The sequence below is a fragment of the Pseudopipra pipra genome, chromosome 12 (genome assembly GCF_036250125.1).
Source record: "Pseudopipra pipra isolate bDixPip1 chromosome 12, bDixPip1.hap1, whole genome shotgun sequence".
NCBI lineage: Eukaryota > Metazoa > Chordata > Aves > Passeriformes > Pipridae > Pseudopipra > Pseudopipra pipra.
Window position 1 is genome coordinate 6,896,106 of NC_087560.1, and position 25,353 is coordinate 6,921,458.

Below are 25,353 nucleotides of genomic sequence, written 5' to 3' on the forward strand. Positions count from 1 at the left end.
CCATTTAAATCACAGTATTTAATGTTTAAATGAAATCAAGGCATTTAATAGCCAGACAAGATAGAGACAGTGTGTTGCATCAAAATAACAAACAGCAAAGACATGGATTGAAAATAAATTATTAAAGCTGGATGTATTTCTGTGATGAGCCATGTCCACCATGTTTCTACTGCTCACTGGGATACAAATATAGAAGTTGTGTATGAATAATACATAGAAAAAAATTAGAAGTAGAATGAATATAGAACTTATACATAAACATAATGATTTTAAAGAAGCCAGAGAAGATATAGCAATGTCTAGTGAAGTTTCTGCATTAGAAAGATGAAAGCTGGGCTCATTTCTCTTATCCATTAATCCTCCCCCCAGTTTACTGTTTGTCCTAGCCAACTAAATAGTACAGCATTTATAGCCTGGGTAGCCACAGAAGATAGAACACAATGAAAGACCACTGATCATTTATGCTTTGTGCAAGTCTGAAAGAATAAAAAGTTTAGGAATTTGCTCAACAGTGTTCTTGTTGCTATACAGCCAATTGCAGAAAAACATGCAAAGGCCACTGAAGACTTTCATCTCTTAGTCTGAGTCAGAATCAAATCTATACACACTGTTCTTGACAGACATTTAGACAAGTAAGTCTTTGAGACTGGCAGTGATTCCTGTTACAGTTCTTGATTATATTAATAGTTGAAAAAAGTTCTTCTTATTTATTCTAAATCTTCCGTGTTGCAAATCACAGCAAATACTACTACTGCTCTCCTGGATGCAGAAAAGAATTTAAACCATCCCTCTTTACACTTGCATTGTATTGAAAGAGTTGTTTTACACTTCCTGAAAACTCCATGAAGTGAACTGAGGCTTTTCTTCACAACGTGTATTTAAAACTCTTCCACTGAATGCTACTGATCACTTTTTGAGGATCATTTTTTTCAATTACATGCATATCCTGCTTTATAATAATTTCCAGACTGTAATTTTATGGTCCCTAACTAGGGAAAATAATCAGGCATCTTAAGAATGTGAAGTTCTATCGAGTCCTGGCCAGCTACTCTTCCCTTACAGTAAATCATTAGCACTATGGAGGAAGTCTCTGAGCTATGCATGGTGGTTCTTACCATTACCCTGTCTGCATAAATTCTTACCAGTAGTATTGGCTAAGCACTTTTCCTGGCATCTTTACAGTATATGTGAGCATATTTGGTCTATAATTGCCTACATTCTTTTCCATTTTAAAGCATATGATGATTGACCTTTTCATGTGCTCTTCCATCTGAGTTCTCAGTGAATTACCAGAGATGTTGCCAGTGACTCAAGTTTGGTTAGGTGTGTGGTTCCTAGTACCCTAGAGTAAATTTAATCACTTTGCTGATGGTAATAAATCAGATTTCAGAGAGCTGGTGGTTATTTTCAATTTTAAAAATAATTTTGGATTAACGTAGTGAAGTGTTTAGCGAGTTCAAGCTGTGACATACAGATATGTAAAGCACTGCCTTAGTGATTATTTAACACCCTCCTCACACCAGTAAAGTAGATCTGAAACCAATGGAACATGCAGAAACACTGTTAGAGGATTATGTGGTTTAGTGAAGGTGCAATACCAACTCCAGGAGTTACCCTTGGGAGCTATTTCCATATGCTTTCAAGATGTTTCTCTTTTTCCATTCCTGAAGGTGTGTGACACCTGCAGCTCACATCTGCACCATGTGCTAAGAATGCAGAGAGTACTGGGCTTGTGGCTGCTTGTTGCACAGATGCATTTTTGTGCTTTACTTTTAAACAAGGGAAAACAGAATTTGCAAAGTACTTCCAGAATGAGGGATTAAAAAAATAAAACCAAGTAAATGGCAAGGCAATTGAAAAGTTTTTGCAATGTCCTAACTTACAGGAAGAAAGGGAAAGAATATTAGGAAGCAGATATAAAGTATAATTTTTCTTATACTTTAAACATTTCATGTTTTTACAAAGAATTTCAACTTGTCAATTTTATTTAATGTGTGAGCTCTCCGTGTTTTATTTCCATCTTCTCCCAGAGTGATTTGTTTGAACCACATAGTTCAAAACTATGACCTAAGGCAGCTTACATGTTTGAAGGACTGAAGGTACAGAAATAGCTGACTATTTTACTTTATCTTAATTGAAATCCATGCAAGTAAAGAGCTGAAAATGTCCTTGAGGAGCATAGGGGAAATTTTGACAATCTAAATTCCTCTTCTTTTTCTTTTTAAGCTGCATGCCCCATGAGTTTTGTTGTTATTAGAGATACAGTTAATTTTTTTCCTTTGTTCTGTATTTAGCCTGTAAGTCATAATCCAGCAACCCTGATCTTTCTTGCAGTTTTGGCTTTCCCTGCTTTTCTCCTGGGAATTAACCAGGACCGCCTGAAGGAAAAACTGACCAGCAGACAGATGGACAGCAAGTGGGGAGGCAAATCTGAGTCCATCCATGTGACCCTGAATGTGGAACAAGCCTGCTACACCAGGGATGCCCTGGCCAAGGCCCTTCACTCCCGGGTGTTTGATTACTTGGTGGATGTAAGTTGGATTTCCTTGATTCTACTGAAGTATCAAAACCAGTACAAGTGCAGCAGGAATGTTCCTTAAAGTGCTTTTCTTGTCTCTCATTTCTTTGGCCTGGTGTGTTTCTTTGCCTAAACCTGCCCATGGCAGTGGGAGCCTGCCCACGGGGATCAGGCCCAGGGCACTGATGATGAGGCAAATGCGACACGTTCTTTGAAGCAACGAGCTGTGCTTTCAGTCTCCTGCCATGAGTGTCCCCTGGGATACTCTGACATCTCCCTGGCAGCATCCATACTGCTCAGAATCTTACTTTCTCCTATGTAGTTGGGCAGAATTAGTGGATTATGGTCCCCTGCTCTCTCATCCTGCAAAGAGCACCTTCGGCATCCAGATGTGGCAGATGACCAAATTCCCTTCTTCATGCTAAAGTACTCCCTTGGTTGGAGGGCTAGGACTGTACCTTTGACCACAGATGGATGAAGCAGAGATGTCCTCCCTGGTGGCACTGCCAGTGTCTCAGGGGTTTCCCTCATCATGGCAACCCTGAAATTCCCACTGTGTGCCTGTACCAGCACTGACACTGCAAAGAGTCAGTCAAAAACACAGAATAAGGTGAAAAGATTCAGAGTACCATCTGCAAAATGCATCAAATACCAGACTGAAAGCTGTTCTTTTTTTTGTTGGCTCCTTTTCTTCGACTGAGCTGGTTACACTGAAAGGGAAGGATTTTTACAAATAGTAGATCCAAAGGCTCACTGACCTGGAAAACAGGATAGCATACTGTTCATTTCCTAGCTGTTAGTAACATTTTATTAAAAAGTGAAAGCAAAATAACCTATTACATTTATTGGTATTCAATTAAAATATGTTATCTTTTAAGAAACCCAGTATTTTTATAGAAATGTTTAAGAATATAAATATCTTTAAAATATATAACTACACTTTGTTTTACATTTTGTTTCTGTTTTATTAGTCTATTAATAAGGCTATGGAGAAAGACCATGAAGAATATAACATTGGTGTCCTTGATATTTATGGCTTTGAAATATTCCAGGTAAGGCAATGCAATACTTGGTGTTTGAGCAGATCTGACTGAGCTGAGGTTTTTTGTAAGTTAAAGGGGGAAAAAATCCAAACCAGAAAAAAAACCCAAACACATCCTGTGGCCAGAATAAAAGCAAAAAAAATCCCAACCGAGCTTCCTGGACATTGCGATCTCACTGGTGATGTCTCACTTAATAAACATAAAGTATTGAAGGAACTTCAAAGAAACGGGGTCATTGATCTTAAAAGAAAGATCTGAGATTCCACAAAATGTCTATAAAATCAGCAACCCATCTATCACTGACAGTGTTTCTTTGAAGCTTATTGCCAGCATAAGAGCTAAAAATTATTGTATATAAGGCAGGAGACTAATTTTTAAATTGTTTCCTTTTCTACAGAAAAATGGTTTTGAACAGTTCTGCATCAACTTTGTTAATGAAAAACTGCAGCAGATTTTTATTGAACTGACGCTGAAGGCAGAGCAGGTAACCAGACATTTACTATTTTTGCATTCATAAATGAGCTATTACTTTTTCAATTGTTGGAAAAATTGAGGTTTCATCATCTGTTAACAGTAAAATCTGCCCTGTTAAGGAAGACAAAGGAATAAAAAACAACCTTTGTTGTTGGCTGACCCTAAAACTATGAACCACATCAGCTGCAGACATTTGTTGTGTGACAGAGTGGTACAGAAGTGAGTCCACCACACGGTGTGCTCATGCAGTCATATGACTGCCCAGGCTTGCTGCAGAGTCTGACTCACTGACAGAGATGGAAAACTGCAGCTTGGCTCCATCCCTGTGCTTTCCTTGAACATGACACACAGTTAACTGGGAATACTTTTCTAATTAACTCCACACCTTTTCTATTTTTTTAAATATATATATATGAATGAAATAGATTGCAAACAAATGCAAAAATACTTGTGAAAATATTTGCAGTTCTCTGCTCATGATCTTACTGCAAAATCTCACTTTACATGAGGGTGAGCTCCTGCCTGGGAGGGCAGGCAGAACACAGCTGAGACAGGGCCACTGTGGTGAGCTCAGGGCTGGCACCAGCTCTGGGCCAGGGTTTTCAGGAATGCACACACACAATTGCCCTTGTATGGAATTACCCAGTCATTGCAGTGACCTGCAAAGGGTGCAGCTGAACTCGTATATATGCAGCTGACAGGTCAATTTAATCGGATTTTAGTGTGAGTTCTTGCCCAGTAACTCTCTAGATGTGTTTGTGGTTATGGTAATTGCATACAGAAATAACAAGTTGAGCTGTGTCTCCGTTCCACGTGCCTTTTGGGGGTCTGATCCTCAACGTGCCTGCCACAGTCGGAATTTTTAGAATCCATCAGGATGTGGAGGCTTAGGTACACTGTCAAGATACTGTTAAAGTAGCTTTGTTACTATTTGCAAAGTGCTTTGACAATAAATGCACTGTAGAAGTATTCCTGATCTTGTCAGTGAAGGGCTATGAATGACAAAGGAATGTGTGGGGAGAAGAGTGGGATTCCGATTCATCTTTTAGGCAGCAGAGAGCTGGATTTAACCATCATTAGGGTCATTTCTCCCACCTCCACCCAATCATACATTTGGCAAGTCTCCCTGAACATGAGTAGTGCAGTTTGTGTCTGTGGAGTGTGTTGTAAATCTAGTGCTACATCTGCAGTGCAAAGGAATATTTGCATCTTTCTTTTTACTTAACAGGAGGAATATGTGCAAGAAGGAATTAGATGGACACCAATAGAATACTTTAACAATAAAGTAGTGTGTGACCTTATAGAGAACAAAGTGGTAAGTATTTAGAGCAAACAGGTGGAAAAAACAACAAGAGTTTTTCACTAAAATATTTGGGCAACTGCTTTGCTGTCAAGAAGGTTCATAGGAAAAATGCAAATACTGTTGTTCAGTTACTGAGTCATACTATGTCTATATATAAATCTTACATAAGATGTCTTATAAGAGCTCTAAGATATATGTCATCTAAGATACCATCCAAAAACAGAACTACATGATTGATGTGTGACTAAAAAATACAATGATGGAAAATAAAATCTTATCCACCTGAATTTATCATGAACTTACTGACATACTGTACATCAGATGATGCTTTTTTGTGTGCCTGGGAGATGTATTTCAGTTTGGGGAAGCTACAACACCACCTTCCTTTGAGGTACTGTTGCAAATTAATCAGAAACAAGTGAAGAGAAAGTATTGTGCATAAAAGAAGTTTTGTGTCTTTGCTCCACAGAATGTTCTGCAGTTTCAAGTCTTTATGCTCTAATTTGGGGTGACAACAAATGTTGAGTTGTCCTTTATGACAGAAATAGGTTGTTTTTCAGCTAGTTCTTTATCCTCATGTAGGCCAGAACAGTAGTTCAAATACTGTAGTGAGTTGTGCTTAAATGCACATCAGATTTTACCCATTTCCTCTCTGTATCAGGATAACTAGGAAGAAGATAAGATTTCTGTCACAATATCAGATATTGAGCTCTTAAGTTTGTCAAACTACAGCATGTGAACTTAAATACTTTCCTCAGTCATTTTTTATTTTTTGGTGGAATGAGAAAAAAGCTTGAAACAAATATTGATGGTTTTGTTTTGGCTTTTTTTTTCAACAGTAATCACTGTTTTGCCCGTTATTTCCCACTGTCACTATCATTACATGAAGTGGGATCTCTCCTTAAACTGTTTATGTAAAAATTAATCTCTGCCAATTGGAGGGAAATTCTTCCTGACTCTGCTCTGGTGGTTTTGTAGCAAAGATAGTTTTGTGTTTGAGGGGGGGAAATACTGGCATCATAATTTTTTGCCCTCCTCACTTCTGCTGCTGTTCCTGTTCTGCAATCTTTTAGAATCCCCCAGGGATTATGAGCATTCTGGATGACGTGTGTGCCACGATGCACGCGGTGGGAGAAGGGGCTGACCAGACACTGCTCCAGAAACTCCAGATGCAGATTGGGACTCATGAACATTTCAACAGCTGGAACCAGGGATTTATCATTCATCATTATGCTGGAAAGGTAACGGGGAAAATCATCACTGAATTCTCTGTGATGTATTTATGAAGAAAAAGAACAGTAATGAAAGGAAGGGGGAAGCCCTATGAAGGGCTGGTTTGATATAAAATAACCAGATTATCTCAGGAGACAGTGTCCTTTCACAGTGTAGGGAGCTTAGGACAAATATGCCCCAATGTGTGTCCCTTGCTGAGGAGAGACGAGTCTGGGCCTTGCTGCTATCAAACTTACTAACCAGAACTTAATATTAAATGTAACAAATAAGTGCCCCCAGGCTTTTATTAATTGTAATCTTAATTGCTTGTTATAGTAGCAGTAAATTTAAAGAATTCAGATATAAAAATGACACTATGGGGATGATATACCAATAAAACTGGGAATATAGCATACAGTTCTGTCTTCTTTGGGTTTGTTTCTCAGACTAGTCATGGTTTCCTGCAGTTATAGTTAATAACAGTAAATCCTTACTAAGCAAAAACATTTCTTCAGTAAAATTCAGTGTTAAATTCACTCGTGTCATATTCCATTCACTAGCTCCATAAGTCTTTTTAAATTTGAATTTAAACTGAATTTAAATATAAGGATGAAGCTCCTTTATGTTTGTTGTGAAAGAGTTTAATAATACATGCAGGGATTTGGTGCTCATTGTAGTATCTAGGTTTGACCAGACTAACCAAAAAGTTCAGAACAGCTACTGATGAGGACAGAATTTAAATTTTCTTTAATTATTGGGTTCTCAACTTACCACAAACAATCAATTTCCACCTTGGCCCAGGTATCTTATGATATGGATGGATTCTGCGAGAGAAATCGGGATGTTCTTTTCATGGACTTGATTGAACTCATGCAGAGCAGTGATTTGTACGTAAGCAAAACTTGCTTAAAGCTAGGAATGACTCTTAGTTCAGATGGATGCAGAGGGCCTGGCTTCTCTACTTTGCAACTTGTGAACTCATTTGTATAAAAGTGGAAATAAATCACAACTTGCATTATATTGACCTTTATTTTCTACAGATTGGAGTAAGTGAGGCACTGCAGTGTTGGAATCCAATGCTGTAATGGCAGCCCTTTGTTTTGGCCTCAAACAAGGCCATCAGTGCTTTGGCATCCTCTCAAACAGGCACTGCTTTGACAAAAAAAGTAACGTTTTTTTGTTATGTATTTTATTAATTGATGATTGCTCTTTAAGAAGTGTGCATTTCTTCAAGTCTTCTAGAAGTCTGGTATCATGTCTGCCAATGCTCACTAAAATAGCAAGGGATCTCTGTGAGGAATGAGGCTCGTGGAAAATACTAATCTTAAAATAGATTTGACATAACTCTAGATTAATAGAAATAGCTATTTATATTCTGCTCAACTACCCACTTTTACAGCACATTCCTTGACATGCCTGCATTGCATTGTCTTTCCATGCCAACCCTGTTTTATAAATTCTTTCCTAGGCCTTTTATAAAGGCTCTGTTTCCTGAAAATCTTCAAGTGGACAAGAAGGGCCGTCCTACCACCGCGGGCAGCAAGATCAAAGTATGTCTAGTTTTGCACTGAAAGTGTGGGTGCACGTGGTTTTGTGTTTGTATATGAATATCTAAATACATTTTAAAATAAGTCTTCTCTGTTTTTTGCTGTCCAGACATTTTTAAAGATAGGCATCAGGAGGATCTCGATGCAAATTGATGCATTGGTTCAGCTGTTAGACTCGTGTGTTGCCCAGCATCCAGTGTTCATTAAATGTTGTGTTCAGCTGCATTCCACAGCAGTGGGTTTTGCAAACGAGCAATTGATGGTACTTGCATGTGCATAATGAATGAGCCGCTTCACTCAGCCACTTGATGTCCCACAATTAACTACAGATAACTGGTCTCTTTATAGTGCAGAAATGCAGCCCAACGCCCACTGAAGTCAATACAAGTCTTTCTACTGACCACAGTGTGCCTTGAATAAGGCAGCAAGTGTTAGAAGTTAGAAGGCTTTGTCTTAGAAGTCTCTTTGGAGACTGATTGTAAAATACACACTTAGATTACACATTACTTTGGAGATCAATATTTTATCAACCTCTTTCCTTATATTTCACCCTGACAGTCAGGTTCACTTGATGCATTCCTTGTCACTCCTTATTTTTATATAGTAGTTTAAATACATTACATAGCTGGAGATAATGATGCCTTCTCTTTACTAAGCTTTTCATGAGGTGCATATTATTTCAAGACACTTTGGTTGTTCTGGAGAAAGACCAAAGTCAGCTGGATCTAGTCAATGGAATCATCCAATCAGATGGTTGATAATTTTAGAATTCTCTCGGGATTTATAGCCTGTTCAGCTCAGATCCTGTTGTTTTTCTTCTCTTTTACAGAAACAAGCCAACGACCTTGTGGGCACCCTGATGAAGTGCACACCCCATTACATCCGCTGCATCAAACCAAATGAAACAAAGAAGTCTCGAGACTGGGAGGAGAGCAGGTATGGATAAGCAGAGTATGTGATGGGAACCACTCTAAAGAAGCCACAAAAATTCATAATTCTAATCACACAGCCTACAAACAGAACTAGAATCTCTAAATCTGGGATGACTCCTCCTAAAGTTTGAAGATAAGGGATGGTCACTTGGTCTAAATCAGCAGTTAGTGTATGCAGTTTTTAGCTTTTTTCCTGTCAGTTATGAATAATCAACATTTGCATGAGTACCAGTATATTAGTATATTAAAGACTCAGTTTTCCATGTAGAATTTGCACACCAAATGCATTATACATATCTTTTAACTTTTGCTACTTTTTAAATTTAAAAACAGCTTCTGTTAAGGAGCTAAAAAGCCAATAGTATTTCTGTATCTGCTTTTATGTATCAATCTTACCAGAAAGTGCCTATAACCAACAATGTGTAGAAGGTTCCTGTTTTACTTCTTGACTTTTAAGTTTAATTAGCTAACTCTTTATAGAGAATTCACTGGAATATTGTATCAGGTGATTATATAGATATTAAATAGATGTCTAAATCATCAGTTTGGTTTATCACATCTTATCTGAAAAAAGATGCTGCTCTCTTTTGCACTGAGGTAGGTGCTCAGTAGAGTGTGTTTTCTATGTGAGGGCCTAATGTAGATAACATTTATTACTATATACCAAGTACTTTTGGTAGTGGTAAAGTTGCTGTTGAAGCAAGCGGTTATTTCTGTTACAGTGAAACAGGTTGCAAGGCCTGATAAAAAGCATTCTTGAGAACCCCCCAGCAGAATTCCCTTCCTGCCCTTTGGCTTGCAGACTGGCACAGTCACATGCAGATGGAGAGCACTTACAGAAGCAATTGGGTCTGCCCTTCAAAATGTCACTGAGGGCTTGGCAGGAAATGGAGACCCTTTTTCTGTAGCTTTTCCACCCTGAAAATCCTACTGTGCAAGGCTTAATTTTCCACTGACACTGGGGACTAAAGATGGGGAAAGAAAGTGATCCTGGGAAAAGTGTTTATAAAACTTTTAACTACAAGTTGAGGGGCTTTTAAAATCGATCATTTAGGTATTTGGAAACAGGCCTGTTATTGTGGAAGGTGTTGCTGGGAAACCAAGGAAACAAACAAATAAAATCCTAGTCCTGAGAAAAGGGCAGCTTTCAGGAAACCCCTTTTAGAGCAAAAATGGGCAAGATTTCTTCTTGTTTTCCCATAATGAGGATGGTGTGTTATCAGTAGCTGCTGTATTTGCCAAGTGAAATACAAAGGATTGTGCACTATCAAACTGAGACAAAAATGGAAGTGCTGCTTATAATGGTAATGCTTCATCCCTGTTTAAAACTCCTAACATTCCCTCTCATTTCAATCTGTGATTGCCCACCTATTTTAGTAGGACTTCACTGTGGCAATGAGGGACAGGTCTGGGGAAAAGAAATTTATATGCATATGACAGTTCAAAGTTCAGCTTTATTTTGTTGTTTCTCGATCTTACTGTGAGAGGGAAATACAAACCATAACTGAGTTTATGTGATATTTTGCTGAATGGTTGATTAAAGTTTTTTTCCTTCATTTTCTGCTGTGATCACATAATGCTGCATCATACCCCATAGCTGATGTGATGGGAATAGTAATTTGCTTATTAGTAGCAGGTTACTAGACCGTGAAAACGTTACTGAAAAAGGAAAAAACCCTCTCACAAAGCCTGTCTTACTTCATGCTCCCAGAAGCCATGTAACTGCAGCTTTCTGCTGCTGTTGAATAACTTAAAAATATTTAGCACTGAAACATAGGCCTTGTGTAATATCTAAACCTTGTATAATACCTTAGTTATTCCAGAAATTGGGGTGTTCTTGAAATGTGTTTTTGTTCAGGTCCTGGCACAGCCACTTGGACTTGTATTCAAAACTGCTGCATTAGCTGAATTCCCAGACCCTGACCTGCTTGAGGTTGCTGCCTGGAGGGAGATTTTCAGTGTGCCTTTTCTCAGAAAGGAAGGGAAAAACAGAAAAATGTCTCAAATTCTCTGGTGCTGGACACTAATACTGGCAGGACAGTAAGAAAATAGGAGTAGTACTGTTGCTCCAGTGCATTATTCCAGATGTGAACAGGAGGGAAAGCTATAAACAGGAAAATATATTTTTGTCCACCAACTTTCTACTGTACCAGAATTCTTGGAGTGGGTACAAATATGCTTTATTCCTTGAACACAGCAAGATTAAAATGTTTAGTATTCTTTATTGTAAGCTAAAAGAGCAGTATCACTCATCATTTAGTAAAACACCTCTCAAAAGTGTTCTTCAAAAAGAAGAAATAACAGAAGGGATTTTGTCATTTGTGTAGCAAGGGATTTCAAAAGATTTTTCCCTTCATACTATGAGTCATGTGAAAAAAATGTCCCAACAAAAAAAATATCAATGGGCAGTACATTTTATATTGAAATTTAATATTTCAAAATAGCTAGAGAAATAACATTGAATTAACTGAGAGTGTTTCAGGATTTGAAAAATTTTTTGTAAAATCAGAGAAATAGTAAGCAAACCAAAATTACTGGCTTCTTACAGGCTCACTTTTTAAATTATATGTAAAGAAATGTTCTTTTATATACTGTTTGTTGACCAGCCAAGCTTCAGCCAGCCTTGTGCCTGTCCTCAAATCCTTCTGTTGCAGCATGGTAAAATTAGGAGGAATTCTAGCTTTTCACCAATATACTGACCTGGCTTTCTTTCTGATTCTTTGTGAAGTGAAAGTTTGGCATCTGGGGCTTTTTTCCAGCCGTCAGACTTGGTCCTGTCTCCAGAACAACCAAAAAAAATGCTGCTCTGTGCTACTGTTGCTGTTTGAGCTGTGTAAAGCATCGGTAAAACCTACAATAAAAGAACACAAAAGAGTTTCCTGCTCCTTTGGGAATTGTATAGGTAGTAGTTACTTGGCCTTTCATGGGTAATAGTATTAGCTAAGGAATTTGGACATTAATTACCTTGGAAATGGGATGGTAAACTAGGAAAAAATGCTAAGGTAAACCTGCTACCTGTATTTATTTCAGCATTGTGGTCTACCTGCCTTGAATATTTTTCCCACCCTGAAGTGTGCATGGTAATGTGGAAGAATAGATTCATATACCTGTGCATGAATTTTAGCAATCAGTAGTCTTTAAGCATGATTCAGACTGTTAAGAATCTGCAGCCTCCATCCACGAGTAGGCTGAAAGAAAATGGATGGTAAACCTTGTGTTGTTTTTGTCCACAGAGTAAAACATCAAGTGGAATACTTGGGTCTGAAAGAAAATATTCGAGTAAGAAGAGCTGGTTATGCCTACAGGAGGGTTTTCAAGAAGTTCCTGCAGAGGTAGGGTAACATTCATTTAGAAGTACTGCTGCACACTTGTTTATATGATGAGGAGGGAACCAAGAGGCTGCAAGTTTTGAGAGCTCATTTCCCAATTACCCTTTTCTCCCCATTTGCCTTGCACAGTGATCTGGATTACACAGAGATTTGAAACTGTTTTAAAGCCTGGCTTTGTGTTTGTGAAAGTATTTTCATTTTTTTCTGTAAACTTGCCTAAGGCCCCAGTTCTTTTGGTAGTGCTGTGAGAGGATACCTCAGAGTTAAAGAGTTAAGGGAACTGCTGCAGTGCCTGAGATCTGCTAGCCTTTGTTTCAAATGTTACTGCTCTAGCTCTCCCAACTTTTCTCCCTATGACAGAAGAGGATAGGTAAAGAAATACATGCCTGCCATTCAACCATTGCAGTGTAAAGAGTAACTTCAGCTTAAATTGCTCATTATCCTTCCAGTGGTGTTCCAACAGCTGGGAATGGGTACAACTCAAACCACTGCAGCTGCTCTCTGAATGAATGAAAGCAAGTCAGAGCTCTGTAAGACCAGTCCTTTTTTCAGTGTCTTAGGACCAGCTGTTAAGATGATTAACTACCTCCACTAGCTAATGAAATCCTCTTAAATAAAAGCAGTTTCAAGATTTATACAACATTCAGCTTCTGGTTTTTAGAAACTTGAGACATACAGCTAATAAATGCCCAAACAGACATTATGTGACAAAACAGCTCTTGTTGAAAGTCTTTGAATTGCATTTGAGAATATAAAATAATACCCCAAACAGTATTTGCAAGGGGTGGAGTATAATTAGACAGCACAGAACAAAGCCATGAATAATACTTCATGATAATACCAAAAATGTTCTAATAATGTAATAATAGTCAGGCCTAAAATCTCTTCAAGTATGGACTCAATTTTCATTATGGAACAATTTGAAATTCCTTTTTCGTCACGATCTTCAAGCCCAGATGTATAAACATGATTATGCTTCAGGCTCAGACTGTTGCTGAGACAGAACAGCAGATTTATAATGAGTATTAAAATTCAGCCTCCCTAGCTGTTGAACACTGACTGTGAGGGCTGTGCTGGTCTAGCAGTCTGCACAAAGGAAAACTACATGGTACTTCTGCATCCACTGAAACCATTCTTTGTGGGATTCATCCATTTGCTTCAAACTAATTAGCTGTGTTAAATTTAACATTGTGTTAGGAGTAAAACCCCTCCTGCTCCCTTTCCATGCACAGTTCCCTAGGATGCAGAACAAGCTCTGTTCTGACCCCCTGAGTCAGTGTGAGTAAGAGCGGGCAGAGCATGGGATGGCCAGGAAGTGCATGCTTGGACACTTGTTTTCATTGGGCGTTCCTTGGCAGCTCCAGATAAGTGGAGATTTCTGGGCTGAATAGACTTTTATGTACAAAATTTACATTTGCATGCAAAAAGCCACAGTCTCTGAAAAGGCCTGTGTGTTCCAAGGCATAACCCATCTGAAAGCTGAGCTCTCTGCTCCCAGATTTAGACATGAGACCCAACTGCTTACTGTGAGTTTATAAGAGATAGTTTTGGAGGGCAGTCATGGTTTGAAATTGTTTCAGGAGCATTTAAGAACACATTTGTGCTGAAATGAAGTGTAAGGTAAATTACACAAGCTTGAAAAACTGAGATGCCTGGGTAGTGCCATGACCTGTTTGATGGGAAGCACAGGGAGATTGCAGTGGCATTGCTAAACAGCAGCCAACAGTGATAGAATTGTCACCTTGGCAGACTGTGAAATGCTTCACTGCTGCATGTTACAGAATAATATGTTTCTTCTGCCCTGCAGACTTGCCACACCAGTAAAATGTATGAAGTTAATTTGATAAAAAAGGAGAATTTCAAATCTATTAATTTGTACCCAAGATCTTTACTTACATTAAAAGGTCTTAAGAGTTCAGGAGATGTAGGAGAGAATTTGTAACATGCTGAAATGTCATGTCACACTGTCTTGTGTGGAAGGTAGCAGTTTCAAACACCTTTATTAACCTCACTCCTTTATCTTCAGACTTCATTAGATCCACCTATACTGCTGGTGGTACATGATGAACCTGCAAAAGAGGTTAAATAAATGAGCTAGGACTTACTTTAAAGTACAGCTCCTTACTGGGTTGCATCTGTTTATCCCATAATACTGATAAATTACATAAATATGTAAGTGTACACATTGTCTGTAAACATAGATTATGTTTATATAATATACAGTATAAATATAGCAGTGTATTAAATGAAATCCTATATTTGCTATATTTAAGGTGGTGTAAGAGCTAATTCATTATACCATCAAGCATAGTACCTGAGCATTTGTTAACTGATGGATTTGAACATGAGAACATCAGTGTTTTCAGTCCTACTGAATTATTCATCACTTATCATTCTCTTCTCATGTGCCCTCTATTCAGAGGTATTTGGGTTTTGTGATACATTTCTTTTTAACTGTTTGCTATTTTTCTTTTTATGGTGTTGTTACTTAAGTTGCATGACACTGTCTCTGGTTCCTGGCTGGATAACATTTTAGAAATTATGAGTAATCAACATTCCTTCAATGTATTTTCCAGCAATTCCTTGTGTGCTTTTTGAAAACATTTTATTAGGAGCTGCCTAAATTATCTTAAGAACTTGGAAATTACAGCAAACTAAACTCCATACCTTATCACTTTTTGTCATTTGTTGAATAGTTTTACTAATAAGCATGATTTAGTTTATATAACTTAAGTACCCTTAAAGCATTAAAAAGAAATTGTCAAGAGTAAAGAACATAAAATATTTCAGGGAGAGATTTGTCACAACATATTTAGTTGTTCTCCAGTCTTCTTGTCACAGGAGTCTAAATAGCTGCTGCTAAAGAAGTTACTTACCCATCGACACACTGAGGCAGCTAAAGCCCATCAAGTGCTCCTTTGGTGGGCAGTGGAACAAGGCAGCTTTGTAACTCCAGCCTGGCAGTTCCAAAAGCCCAAGTTAAGCCTGAAGAAGTGGACAGTTTAAAAGGGGCTGAAACCTGGCATCTGCTTCATTCTCAGGGATTATAGAGAATACCATGAGAGACAAGGCTACTGCTTCTTTCTCTCAAATCCATGTTGTTATAGCACTTCCTGCTCCTTCCCTAGCCCTTTGTGTGGGCAGTTCCCAGTGTTCCCTCCAGGGAGCTCCAACATCACTGTTGCCTCCCTCTTGCCCCAGAGGCCAAGCCAAAGGCTACCTGAGATAGAGCCAAGAGTGGCTCCTTGCTAAATGCAGCCCAGCTCCTGGACAGGTGGGTCAGGAGCACGAGCTGGTCTCTTGCTTAGAAACAGAAAAGACCTTTGCAACCAACAAGAGACTCAGAGGGCTTGAGTGAGAAATTGGCCACGTGCTTGGGAATGGATGTAGAATACCAAGGATGTAGGTACTCAAAGCTGGACCGTACGTGAATAACCTCACCCTGGGCTTCAGCAGATCACAGCAGAGCTTCCTGCAATTCACTGCTGCAGTTACCAAACAGCAACACAGCAACTGGAAATGGGAGACTCCAGGGCACTATTGTCCTTCTCATTGCAGTTATTTGGTCTCACTAAATAAGAAACATTTTAATACTCTGCATCTTGGCACACACCAAGCTCTGAGTCCTGCTCCAGTTGTTAACTCTTCCCCAGGGTAATGCTGACCCAGAGTCAGTGGTATCCTGCTGCTGTTGGATGCCAGGTCTTAATCTCTCCTCCTTGATGGTTCAGGTACGCCATTCTGACCAAAGCAACCTGGCCTTCTTGGAGAGGAGAAGAGAAACAAGGAGTCCTCCACCTGCTTCAGTCAGTCAACATGGATCCTGACCAGTACCAGCTTGGGAAATCCAAAGTCTTCATCAAAGCTCCAGAGTCTGTAAGTGTGGCAGAACATGATTCTTTAAATGTGCAACTGTTTTGCTGAAATAAAGTCCTGCCCACTCAGAAATGGAGGATGGGATCTGCTGAGGTGGGAGAAGCATAAGAGTATAAGAGAAGCTGGGCAGGTCTGCCATTGACACTGTCCAGAGATTTGAGGCACTTTTACAGCAGGTACAGTGCATGAGGCCACTGCATGACTGACACAAATACAAACAGCATTAAATGCATCAAGAAGAGGAGGTGGGATATGAAGATGCTTTGGTGGCAGGTTGCACAAAGTGACATCCAGTCTGTCATATGAAGAAATATCATGGCATGAAAACATCTGTGACCATTACCCAAGAAAATTGGTCCTTTTCTCAGTGCAAGAACTACTGATGAAGGTAGAATGGTCCCCAGTCAGTAAGGATATGTTGTGCAGCATTGAGTAAATCAATGTTCCAGAATGACTGCAACTTGAAATCCTGTTCTAAGAGAACATCAGGGAGGCATCATGGGGCTGTTTTGATCCTGTGGCTACTAAACTGCACAAAATCTGTTGGAAAAAAGTTTTCTTACATTGCTATTCTAGAAAGTTGTTAAGGAAAATCTGTGCTCTACTCACCATCATTTATTCCTTATGCATCAGAAGCCATAGGGCTTAGTTTGTGCTTTAGCTGAAGTTACATTTTAAAATAAAAGCAGACCACTTCTATCATTTATCATTTTCTGTTCCAGGAATATATTTTTTGCTCTGCAGAGCAATAGTAATTCAGGCCATGACACTGCTGTGCCCAATCACACAGGAAGAAATTTGTTAAAAGAAAAAAGATAATGCTTCTCCAAGTCATTATAGACATTGTGTTCTTTCTACCATAAATAGGGTAAGATATTGTTCAGGAATAATGGGACTTTACATTCCTGCCATCTGAGAGACATGTTTATACACTTGGCATATAGTGCTCGAGATGTAGGTTATTAGAATACTTAGGTGCATGTTGATATAAATAATATAAACAATTAAGGGAAGAAACCAAAATAATTTTTGTGTGATGGCTGCATTCTTGAACTGTGCTGCTTCATGGATAAACAAATACAAAATTTTAAAGTAGCATTGTTTGCAGTTTTATGTAACAAATCATACAAGGCACTATCTGTCTTTCCTGAAATGCCCCTTATAGAGCACAGATTTTTAGCAGCTGCATCTTCAAAAATGGGGTGAGTCTTATTCCTGTTTTTTTCAGAGAAAGAAATGAAATAATTTCCTGGTTTCTGTCTTCTGTTTAATAGTGGCACGTGCTCCCATGGGATTGATGGATCTAGTTACCCTTTGCTCTGAAGTGGCCAAAAAGTTAATATTCTGTACCCCAGCATCATATGCTGCCAGGTTGTTCTCTAGAGGAAGTAGTTTTTATCCAGTGGATGTCTCTTCCCATCCCAATGCATGTTGTTAATACTAAGCCCTTGTTCCATCTATATGTCATTTAATGGTGGATCTGTGAGTTTTCCTGAAGGGCAGTTCTGTAGGTTAGGAAAACATGATGTTGACTGGAAATAGTATAATTTTTTGGGTTGTGTTTCAAATTTAATTTAAATTAATGCTTTCAATTACTGTGTGTTTTCTTAAATTTTTTTTAAATGCCATGAAATCTGTTTTTAAGCAAGTGCTAAAAGTACTTTTTTGTTTTAAGTTGAAAATGTTTTTTGTGAGCTGAATATTCTCAAGTTTGATTTATATCTTTTATTAAGAGAGACAGTCATCTTTCATCTTATATTACTAAAGTATTGGCTAGGGTTATATTGCTTTTGAGAAAAATAATCTTTTAGATGGCAAATGAAATTTTTTCTTTCTACCACCAAATAGAGCACCTGTTGTGGTTAATCAGATGAAAAATACTTGATTTTCTCAGGAGTGCAAGAGGAGGCTTTATAACACATATTTTAGGGAAGAGTTTGTGTAGTATTTTTATTTTTATAGCTTAAGAACTGGATTTTAGCTCAGTGCTTGAGTGGAACTTCCTTAATGGTGACCTTCAGCTGCAGGTGATAGATTATTTTGCACTGAGATTTTACAATTAGCATTGTTGGTAGAGAAGTAAATGGTGAGTGTTCATGAGAGACAACATCAATATTGTTCCTGTAACCTGAATTACACGAGGGTTGGTTACAGCCCTGCTGAGGCTGAGGGTGTTTTTGCATCAGGAGCACTCGTGGCTGTGTGTGAAACCCTACCCAGTGCTTGTGCTCCTGAGGAGATTTCTTCTTTTTAATAAGTTTGCTGTAGATGGAGAATTGCCAACGGTGAAATAAGGTTTTATGGGTGGCAGAAAGGAGGCTTCATTATTTACATTTCCATCACACACCTGAATAAATAACTCTGTACAGAGCAAGCGAGTTCTGAGGAAATGGTTTGCACTAGATCAAGTTTCCTTTTTAAGATCAATATGAAGAACAGTATTTTTCTAGATTTGCAGGGTTTAGAGTAGCAAACGAAAAAAGAATCCTAAAGCCCAGGTTTGCTGCTTCTTATACCTGTTTTTACTAATTTTATCTCTTTTGAAAGACAAAAGAAAAGTTCTTATGAATGTTTAACACACAATGGAGGGAAATAATAAGCAACAGTCATGTCAGTGGACTGATTGAGTGCTGTAATTTAGCCAAATGCTTGTGCTTCTGGTGAGACAAAAAAAAAACATTTAAGCATGTAAAAGGCTATAGTGAAATATGCTATATCCTGCAATAATTTTGAAGTTGTTCTAGTGCATTAAATTTACATGTATTTTAGTGGGACCTGGGAAATTCTCAAAAAAGGGGATGCGCCTTCCATTTCTGTTTTGATAAAACAGTATGGTCTCTTGATTTCTGACATTGGAGACCTAAAAATCTTATTATGTCATACTTCTGAAATGTAAGGTCATAGCTGTAAATCCTGCAGCCATCTGACAAACTTCACTGGTGAGAGAGGATGGAGCCAATGGACACGAGAGTGTGAAATTCAGGCAGGGAAGAAAGTTGGCTGTGAACACAGTGTATTGTGTTACACATTGCACAGATCCCCACAGACATGGGGACATCCTGACAAGGGAAGTGGAAATTTTGGAGAATGTGGAGGTGGAGGCTGGATGAATGGCCAGTGGAGAACCTTGAGTTGCACCAATAGAATATTTCAGGGAGAATCCATGCTCCTCTTCCTTCCTCATGGGGTTTGGAGCTTAATGGGTAGACTGGTAAGAGCTGCAACCACTCAAGCATCAGAGATTTCTTCTGGAAAAGGCCACCTTAACATTCCAATCTCAGCTCCCACAGCTGTGGTAGAGGCACCAGCTTGGATCCAGAGTGAAATGCACTGGGGAGCTGTGGAAAGTAAAATGTAGCCTTTGCTTGAACTTTGCGTGTTAAACGTTTCACACACTTTTCTGTCTCTCTATACAGCTATTTTTGTTAGAAGAGATGAGGGAGAGGAAGTACGATGGGTACGCCAGGGCCATCCAGAAGGCCTGGAGGAAATACGCGGCCAGGAAAAGATACGTCCAGATGAGAGAAGAAGGTGGGTCAGAACTGCTGCTGGCAGGTGTTGCACACGTGGCTCCAGGAACAGGGAGAGGCCCACAAGGGATGAAGGAGATCTCTCCCTCTCTATAGGCAAACAATGCAGTGCAGGGTGACTGTCTGGGAATGACTGCAAACTGTTGGATGCCTGAGGTAGCACTGGTGAGGTTGACTGCTCTGCACACACGGATTTCTTGGGCTGACCAGTGTTTTGCTCTCAAATCAAAGCCAGACTGAGTAGGACAGACATCAGAGATGCTCCAGGGGAATCGAAAAAGAAAATGCTTCCCACAGTTATGCAGACCTGGATGTTCTGTAGATGATACAATCCAATCCAAGGACTCTACTGCTTAGTTGTGTGTGTTACCTGGGTTGTGTGAAGGAACATTCTGGGTTTGGAAGAGTTAATCTTAAATTTTCAGAAATGAGTGAGGAATTCCTTAGTTCCAGAAGTGCTCCCAATTCACCAGAACTGCTGAGCTTGCCATCAGTGTATTTCATTAGGAATGAATTTAATGATTGCATACATCCTTACATAAGGATTAATAGCAGTGCTTCACTGTTTTTTCCATATTATAAACAATTTGTTTCTCGCTTCTTCCCAAGAAGTTCTGTGTGAAACAGCTCTTTCAGATCATGAGCTCAGGAAATTTAGTAAATGCTATTAATCAGTGTTTATTTTTGGTATTTAAGCATCAGATCTGTTGCTGAACAAGAAGGAGAGAAGACGGAACAGCCTTAACAGGAATTTTGTGGGAGATTACATAGGCATGGAGGACCACCCAGAGCTGCGCCAGTTTGTGGGCAAACGGGAGAAGATCGATTTTGCAGACACTGTGACTAAGTATGACAGAAGGTTTAAGGTGGGTTTAAGAGCCACATCCACCAGTGATTAGTTCTGCTGGGATTTAGAGTTGTCTTCTCCATCCTGTAACAGAAACTTCACCAGGTTGTCACACCATCCAAGACACCAGCTTGAGTAAAGTGTCTTTGATTTAAAGACTGATCGGGAAGCAGTTAGAGCCTTGTGATCAGGACTCTGCTGTTACCAAGCCTGTTGTCCCAGGATGAAGGTGTGATCAGAACTCTGCTGTTACCAAGCCTGTTGTCCCAGGATGAAGGCTTTATGGGACTTGCTGGGCAGAAAAGCTACACTGCGTAGGAAAGGGGGAACAAAGCTAACTTTCCTGTCCTGTGCAGTCTGATGTGATTAACCCCAGCAGTATTTTTTTCACTTGAACCAAAGACTAACAGTGTTGCCCCAAATCATAGCACTTCATATATCTGTGGTACAACATCACATCAGTGCAGTGATCTCTGCACAGCTGTGCATTTTCAAACCATGTTGTGTTTCAGAGCGTGAAGAGGGACCTTGTCCTCACCCCCAAGTGCATTTACCTGATCGGGCGGGAGAAGGTAAAGCAGGGCCCAGAGAAAGGCCAAGTGAAGGAAGTCCTAAAGCGAAGGATGGAAATGGAGAGAATCCTCTCTGTTTCTTTAAGGTCAGTACCTTAAATATATGGGCAGAGAAACCTTCTCACAGGCATTTTCCAGTACTCAAAACCAGCAGATTTCACATTTTTGCAGAACTCTTCACAGATATTGGAAGATTAGGGAAAGGTCTGCAAGATGTGTCTGCTCACAGTACCACTTTGAAAATCTGTGGTTTGTTTAACATACAGATTTTTAATGCTGGTTGCAATAAAATAACTCTGGTAGATCTAGGTCAAAGATGGGAGTGGAACCTGTCTGCAGTGCTCCAGGTTTGGACTGTGTGCTGTGCCTGGCCTGTGGCATTCCAAAGGCAGTGTCACACTGAGGCAGCCAGAGCAGAGCTGCTGGCCAAGCTGGTGAAAGCTGTTACACTCTTCTCACATGTAGATAACAGCTCCACAGAACCTCCTGAAGCAGAACCAGATGTGCTTCAGTTCAGAGGAAATCATGTAGGTTACTTAATGTCTAATAATGTTGTGGATTTAGCTTCTAGATTTTACTTTGTTGTAAAAAACATTGATGTTTGTATAGACTCAGAATTGCGAGCTATCAAACTGTCCATGTGTTCCTCCAAAACCAAACCTTAAAGAACCTATGGGGACAAAAGGGCTTTTCCCTCTTATGTTACTATGGCCTGGGGTAAAAATGGATCTTGATCAAGGGATCTCTTAAATCAGTATTGATGTGGCTGAGCAGGGATGCAGCTTTAAGAGCACATGGTTTTTTCCTAGCAGCAATTATTGTAAAATGACTAAGTAGTATTCCTCTCTCTCAAAAGGGATCGTTTCAGATATTCCATTATAAATTCCTGAAAAAAACCCCTGTTCTCAGAAAGCAAGGCTCCATAATTAATGCTGCTTGGACTTTGTTATGTTTTTAAAAATTACCCATGAGTGCTCTGTGAATGTCATTATAGTGCTGGCTGTATTTGCTGATGAAATTTTGAACTGACTGGTATATGCTCTGATTTCCTTGCAGCACCATGCAGGATGACATTTTCATTCTACATGAACAGGAATACGACAGTTTGCTCGAATCAGTCTTCAAAACTGAGTTTTTAAGCCTCTTATCAAAACGATATGAAGAGAAAACACAAAGAAAACTACCTCTGAAATTTAGCAATACGTGAGTTACGGCTTTTTTCAGTGGGCCTTTTAGGATAAATGTTCTTTGTTCTTGCTGCCAAGGCAAATGAGTGCTAGTTGTGGAGCCCTGACACCATGCTTTATTTTAAAATAATAGGAGGTAGCACAGTGTAAAAATATGTATGTGCAGGGAGACCAGACTTCGTGGTTGCCTTGTCAGAGGAACAGGTTAGGATTAGAACAATCTGAAATTCTGAAGTTGGTTGTGGGTGCAAAGCATTGCAGGGTGAAAGAATAATTCTAAAAAAAAAACCCCATTAATTAAATTATATTGGGAACAGTTTTTTTAGAAACAAGCTTGGAAAACTACAGTGTCTGATGTGCATTTGAGCTGTAAGGACATCCTGGAAGCTATCCCAGCAAACATGTGCTTTTGTTGATACTTCTACCCATTAAACAGATGAGCAGCAGCAGGCCTTGGATTTGTATGTTTATTTTATTGCCTTCAAAAAACTGGAAGAAACACAAGGCTACTGGAGATCATTATTTTCATTTGGAAAGGGTGTAGAGGGACAATTGAAGTGTGGAGCATTATTGTAGCATACACTGCTGTACACTGGGAATCCAAAGCCAGGACCAGGACCCCACTTCTGGGGTCTTGCCCAAAACCAAAACATGATTTTTTTAATCTCATATCTTGAGTACAGTTCAGAGGAGATGGATAGTGTGGAAAGAATATATATATATATATGTAATATATATAAGTGTGTGTGTGTGCGCTTACATGGAAAAAAATGTAAATTGAAAAGATTGCAGTGTATGTATCCAAAACATTCAGTCCCAGAACATGCACAAAGCCTGCCCCAAAGTGTATACATCTGTACATCTGATATATATCTACATCTAACAGTATATGCAGAAGAATGTTGAGAAGTGGAGCACTCCAGCTGCTCCAGCAGAGTCTGCTGCAGAGGCAGTGATGTCTGAGGGCAGACACGTCTCCTCCTCGGACCTTGGCACATTTTTCTTCAAAGCTCTCTGTCTTCTCTTGGGCATCTTAAACCTCCTTTCAGTAGCTCTACCAGGAAAGTTAAAACATCAATTAAGAAGAACATTTAAAAAAAAGGCATGAAAATAAGATTTAATTAGGTGGTTTATGGCACTCAGGGAATGCAGGTTCTCAGTCTAAGCTTTGCATTTTTATAATTCTCTTATCTGCTGCCAAGTGATATTGTCTTGATTTGACACAGAAATGCTGGGTTTAATTCATGTGTTCATCTGCTTCTGTTAGACTTGAAGTGAAGCTGAAGAAGGAGAGCTGGGGGCCCTGGAGCAGTGGTGGCTCTCGACAAGTGCAGTTCATGCAGGGCCAGGGAGACGTGGCCCTTCTCAAGCCAAGTAACAAAGTGCTGCAGATCAGCATCGGACCGGGGCTGCCAAAGAATTCCCGTGAGTAGGAATTTCCTCGAGAAATTACAGAATGGTTCACTCTTTCTGACCTTGCTTGGCTTTAGCCTCACCATGTTCTTAGTTATTTCTCTGTAACACTTAAAAGATGACCCTAATGACAGAGCAGAATTCCTTGCTGCTTTACAGTTGTGCTGGGATTTTGTTCCTTTCACTATGTACCAGTGGCTCCTGAAATGCCTGAAATTCTTTCCCCTGCAGCAGAAGAAAAGAGGGCATTTAACCATGTGAGTAGTACAAAAGGCACAGTTAGCCAAGCATTTTGGGGCAGAGTTTCACCCTGCTCTGAGCTTCTGCAGTTCCTACACACCTGCTGATGGAAGGTCTGCATCAGGACAGGTGGTGACATGAAGAAATGTTATATCTGTACATCACCAAAGATCGAGGTGCAAATACATCAGCCTCTTGAATTTTGTGCCCTGCCTTTCTCTCATGCCAATTGCTGTTCAGAAGCAGCAGAGTCAGAAGTACTGCTCTGCCAGTTATCCATGGTTATGAACAAGTTCATAAAGCTCAGGTGTTCTAAACCTTCTTTACTGTAGTTGTGAGACAGCTTTGCTTTATGTCCTGTGGTTGAACTGGATCACAAAAGGCAGAAGATGCCAAAGTCATCCTTGTTGCACCTAAGGCTTTGGAACAGCCTGGCCAACAGAGTCAGATTCCTTATTCCTGAAGATCAGCACTGTTGAATCACAGAGCAGGGGCTCTGGACTGAATTAATGTAACTCTGAAAGGATAACAGAATATTGCTGGTTTCTTTTAGGTCCTACTAGACGGAACCTTACCCAAAGTAGAGGGTATTCCAACAGGTCTCAAAGTCAGACTTATCCTATGAGAGCTGCACCACCTCCCCCTGGTAAGTCCTCTTAGCCTCAGGCAAAGCAAAATTCCAGATTTAAACTTTCACTTTACTCTTGTCATCTGATAATTTTTACCCATTAAAAAAAAATCACAGTAAAGGTTTAAATTGCTCTTTAAAAGATCCTGACTGGAAAACATATATTTGTAGGCATTTTATGAAGTGTACTGTTGGAGTCTGCAGACAATTGAACTGGTATTCCCCCAGAGGTGTCCTTGTTGTTGTGGATGCTGACTTGTTCAGCCACTAACACTAACCCTGTAGCCTTCTTCACTGTCAAGGGTCAAAGCTGTGTGCTTGTCAAGCCACAGACAATGCTTTGCAGTGAAACTGCTTTCAGTGCCAGTAAACCACAGAATGCAATTTATGTCTCATTGTCCTGCCCTGTTAAACATGTAACCAGCTCTGGTGTGTGCTGGGGCAGATCAGCTGTGCCAGTAAACAGCCTGGCTTTTTCTGCATGGGACTGATGTCATTTTAGGGTGTTTCACTTCTGCCCTCGGGAGATACGATTAATTTTGCCTGTGAACTCAGAGGGCAGAACAATATTCCATTGACCCAACGTTTCCCAAGAGGTTTTTTTTTTACTTACACTCCCAGAGTACTTTTTTTTTTAACAAAGGCTTCTCTTTCAGTCAGTTGCTGTTTATGGAGAAGAACAATGCTAGTGGTGGAAGTTTG

The 25,353-nt window shown here is 39.5% G+C and overlaps 1 protein-coding gene across 3 annotated transcripts in view; it reads left to right on the forward strand.

Moving 5' to 3' along the window:
- Positions 1 to 25,353, forward strand: part of MYO1E (myosin IE) — a 124,442-nt gene that overhangs the window by 93,204 nt on the left and 5,885 nt on the right. For all 3 annotated transcript variants that reach the window (XR_010433605.1, XM_064668196.1, XM_064668197.1), the window contains 16 exons: positions 2,335 to 2,531; positions 3,490 to 3,570; positions 3,959 to 4,045; positions 5,264 to 5,350; positions 6,412 to 6,579; positions 7,352 to 7,437; positions 8,019 to 8,100; positions 8,927 to 9,033; positions 12,263 to 12,361; positions 16,090 to 16,234; positions 19,651 to 19,765; positions 20,461 to 20,630; positions 21,124 to 21,269; positions 22,240 to 22,386; positions 23,638 to 23,795; positions 24,577 to 24,669. Coding sequence is in view for 2 of the 3 variants with exons in the window: in XM_064668196.1 (XP_064524266.1) it covers positions 2,335 to 2,531; positions 3,490 to 3,570; positions 3,959 to 4,045; positions 5,264 to 5,350; positions 6,412 to 6,579; positions 7,352 to 7,437; positions 8,019 to 8,100; positions 8,927 to 9,033; positions 12,263 to 12,361; positions 16,090 to 16,234; positions 19,651 to 19,765; positions 20,461 to 20,630; positions 21,124 to 21,269; positions 22,240 to 22,386; positions 23,638 to 23,795; positions 24,577 to 24,669 (1,968 nt within the window). In the remaining variant the exon portion in view is untranslated. The remainder of the gene's footprint in view (positions 1 to 2,334; positions 2,532 to 3,489; positions 3,571 to 3,958; positions 4,046 to 5,263; positions 5,351 to 6,411; positions 6,580 to 7,351; positions 7,438 to 8,018; positions 8,101 to 8,926; positions 9,034 to 12,262; positions 12,362 to 16,089; positions 16,235 to 19,650; positions 19,766 to 20,460; positions 20,631 to 21,123; positions 21,270 to 22,239; positions 22,387 to 23,637; positions 23,796 to 24,576; positions 24,670 to 25,353) is intronic.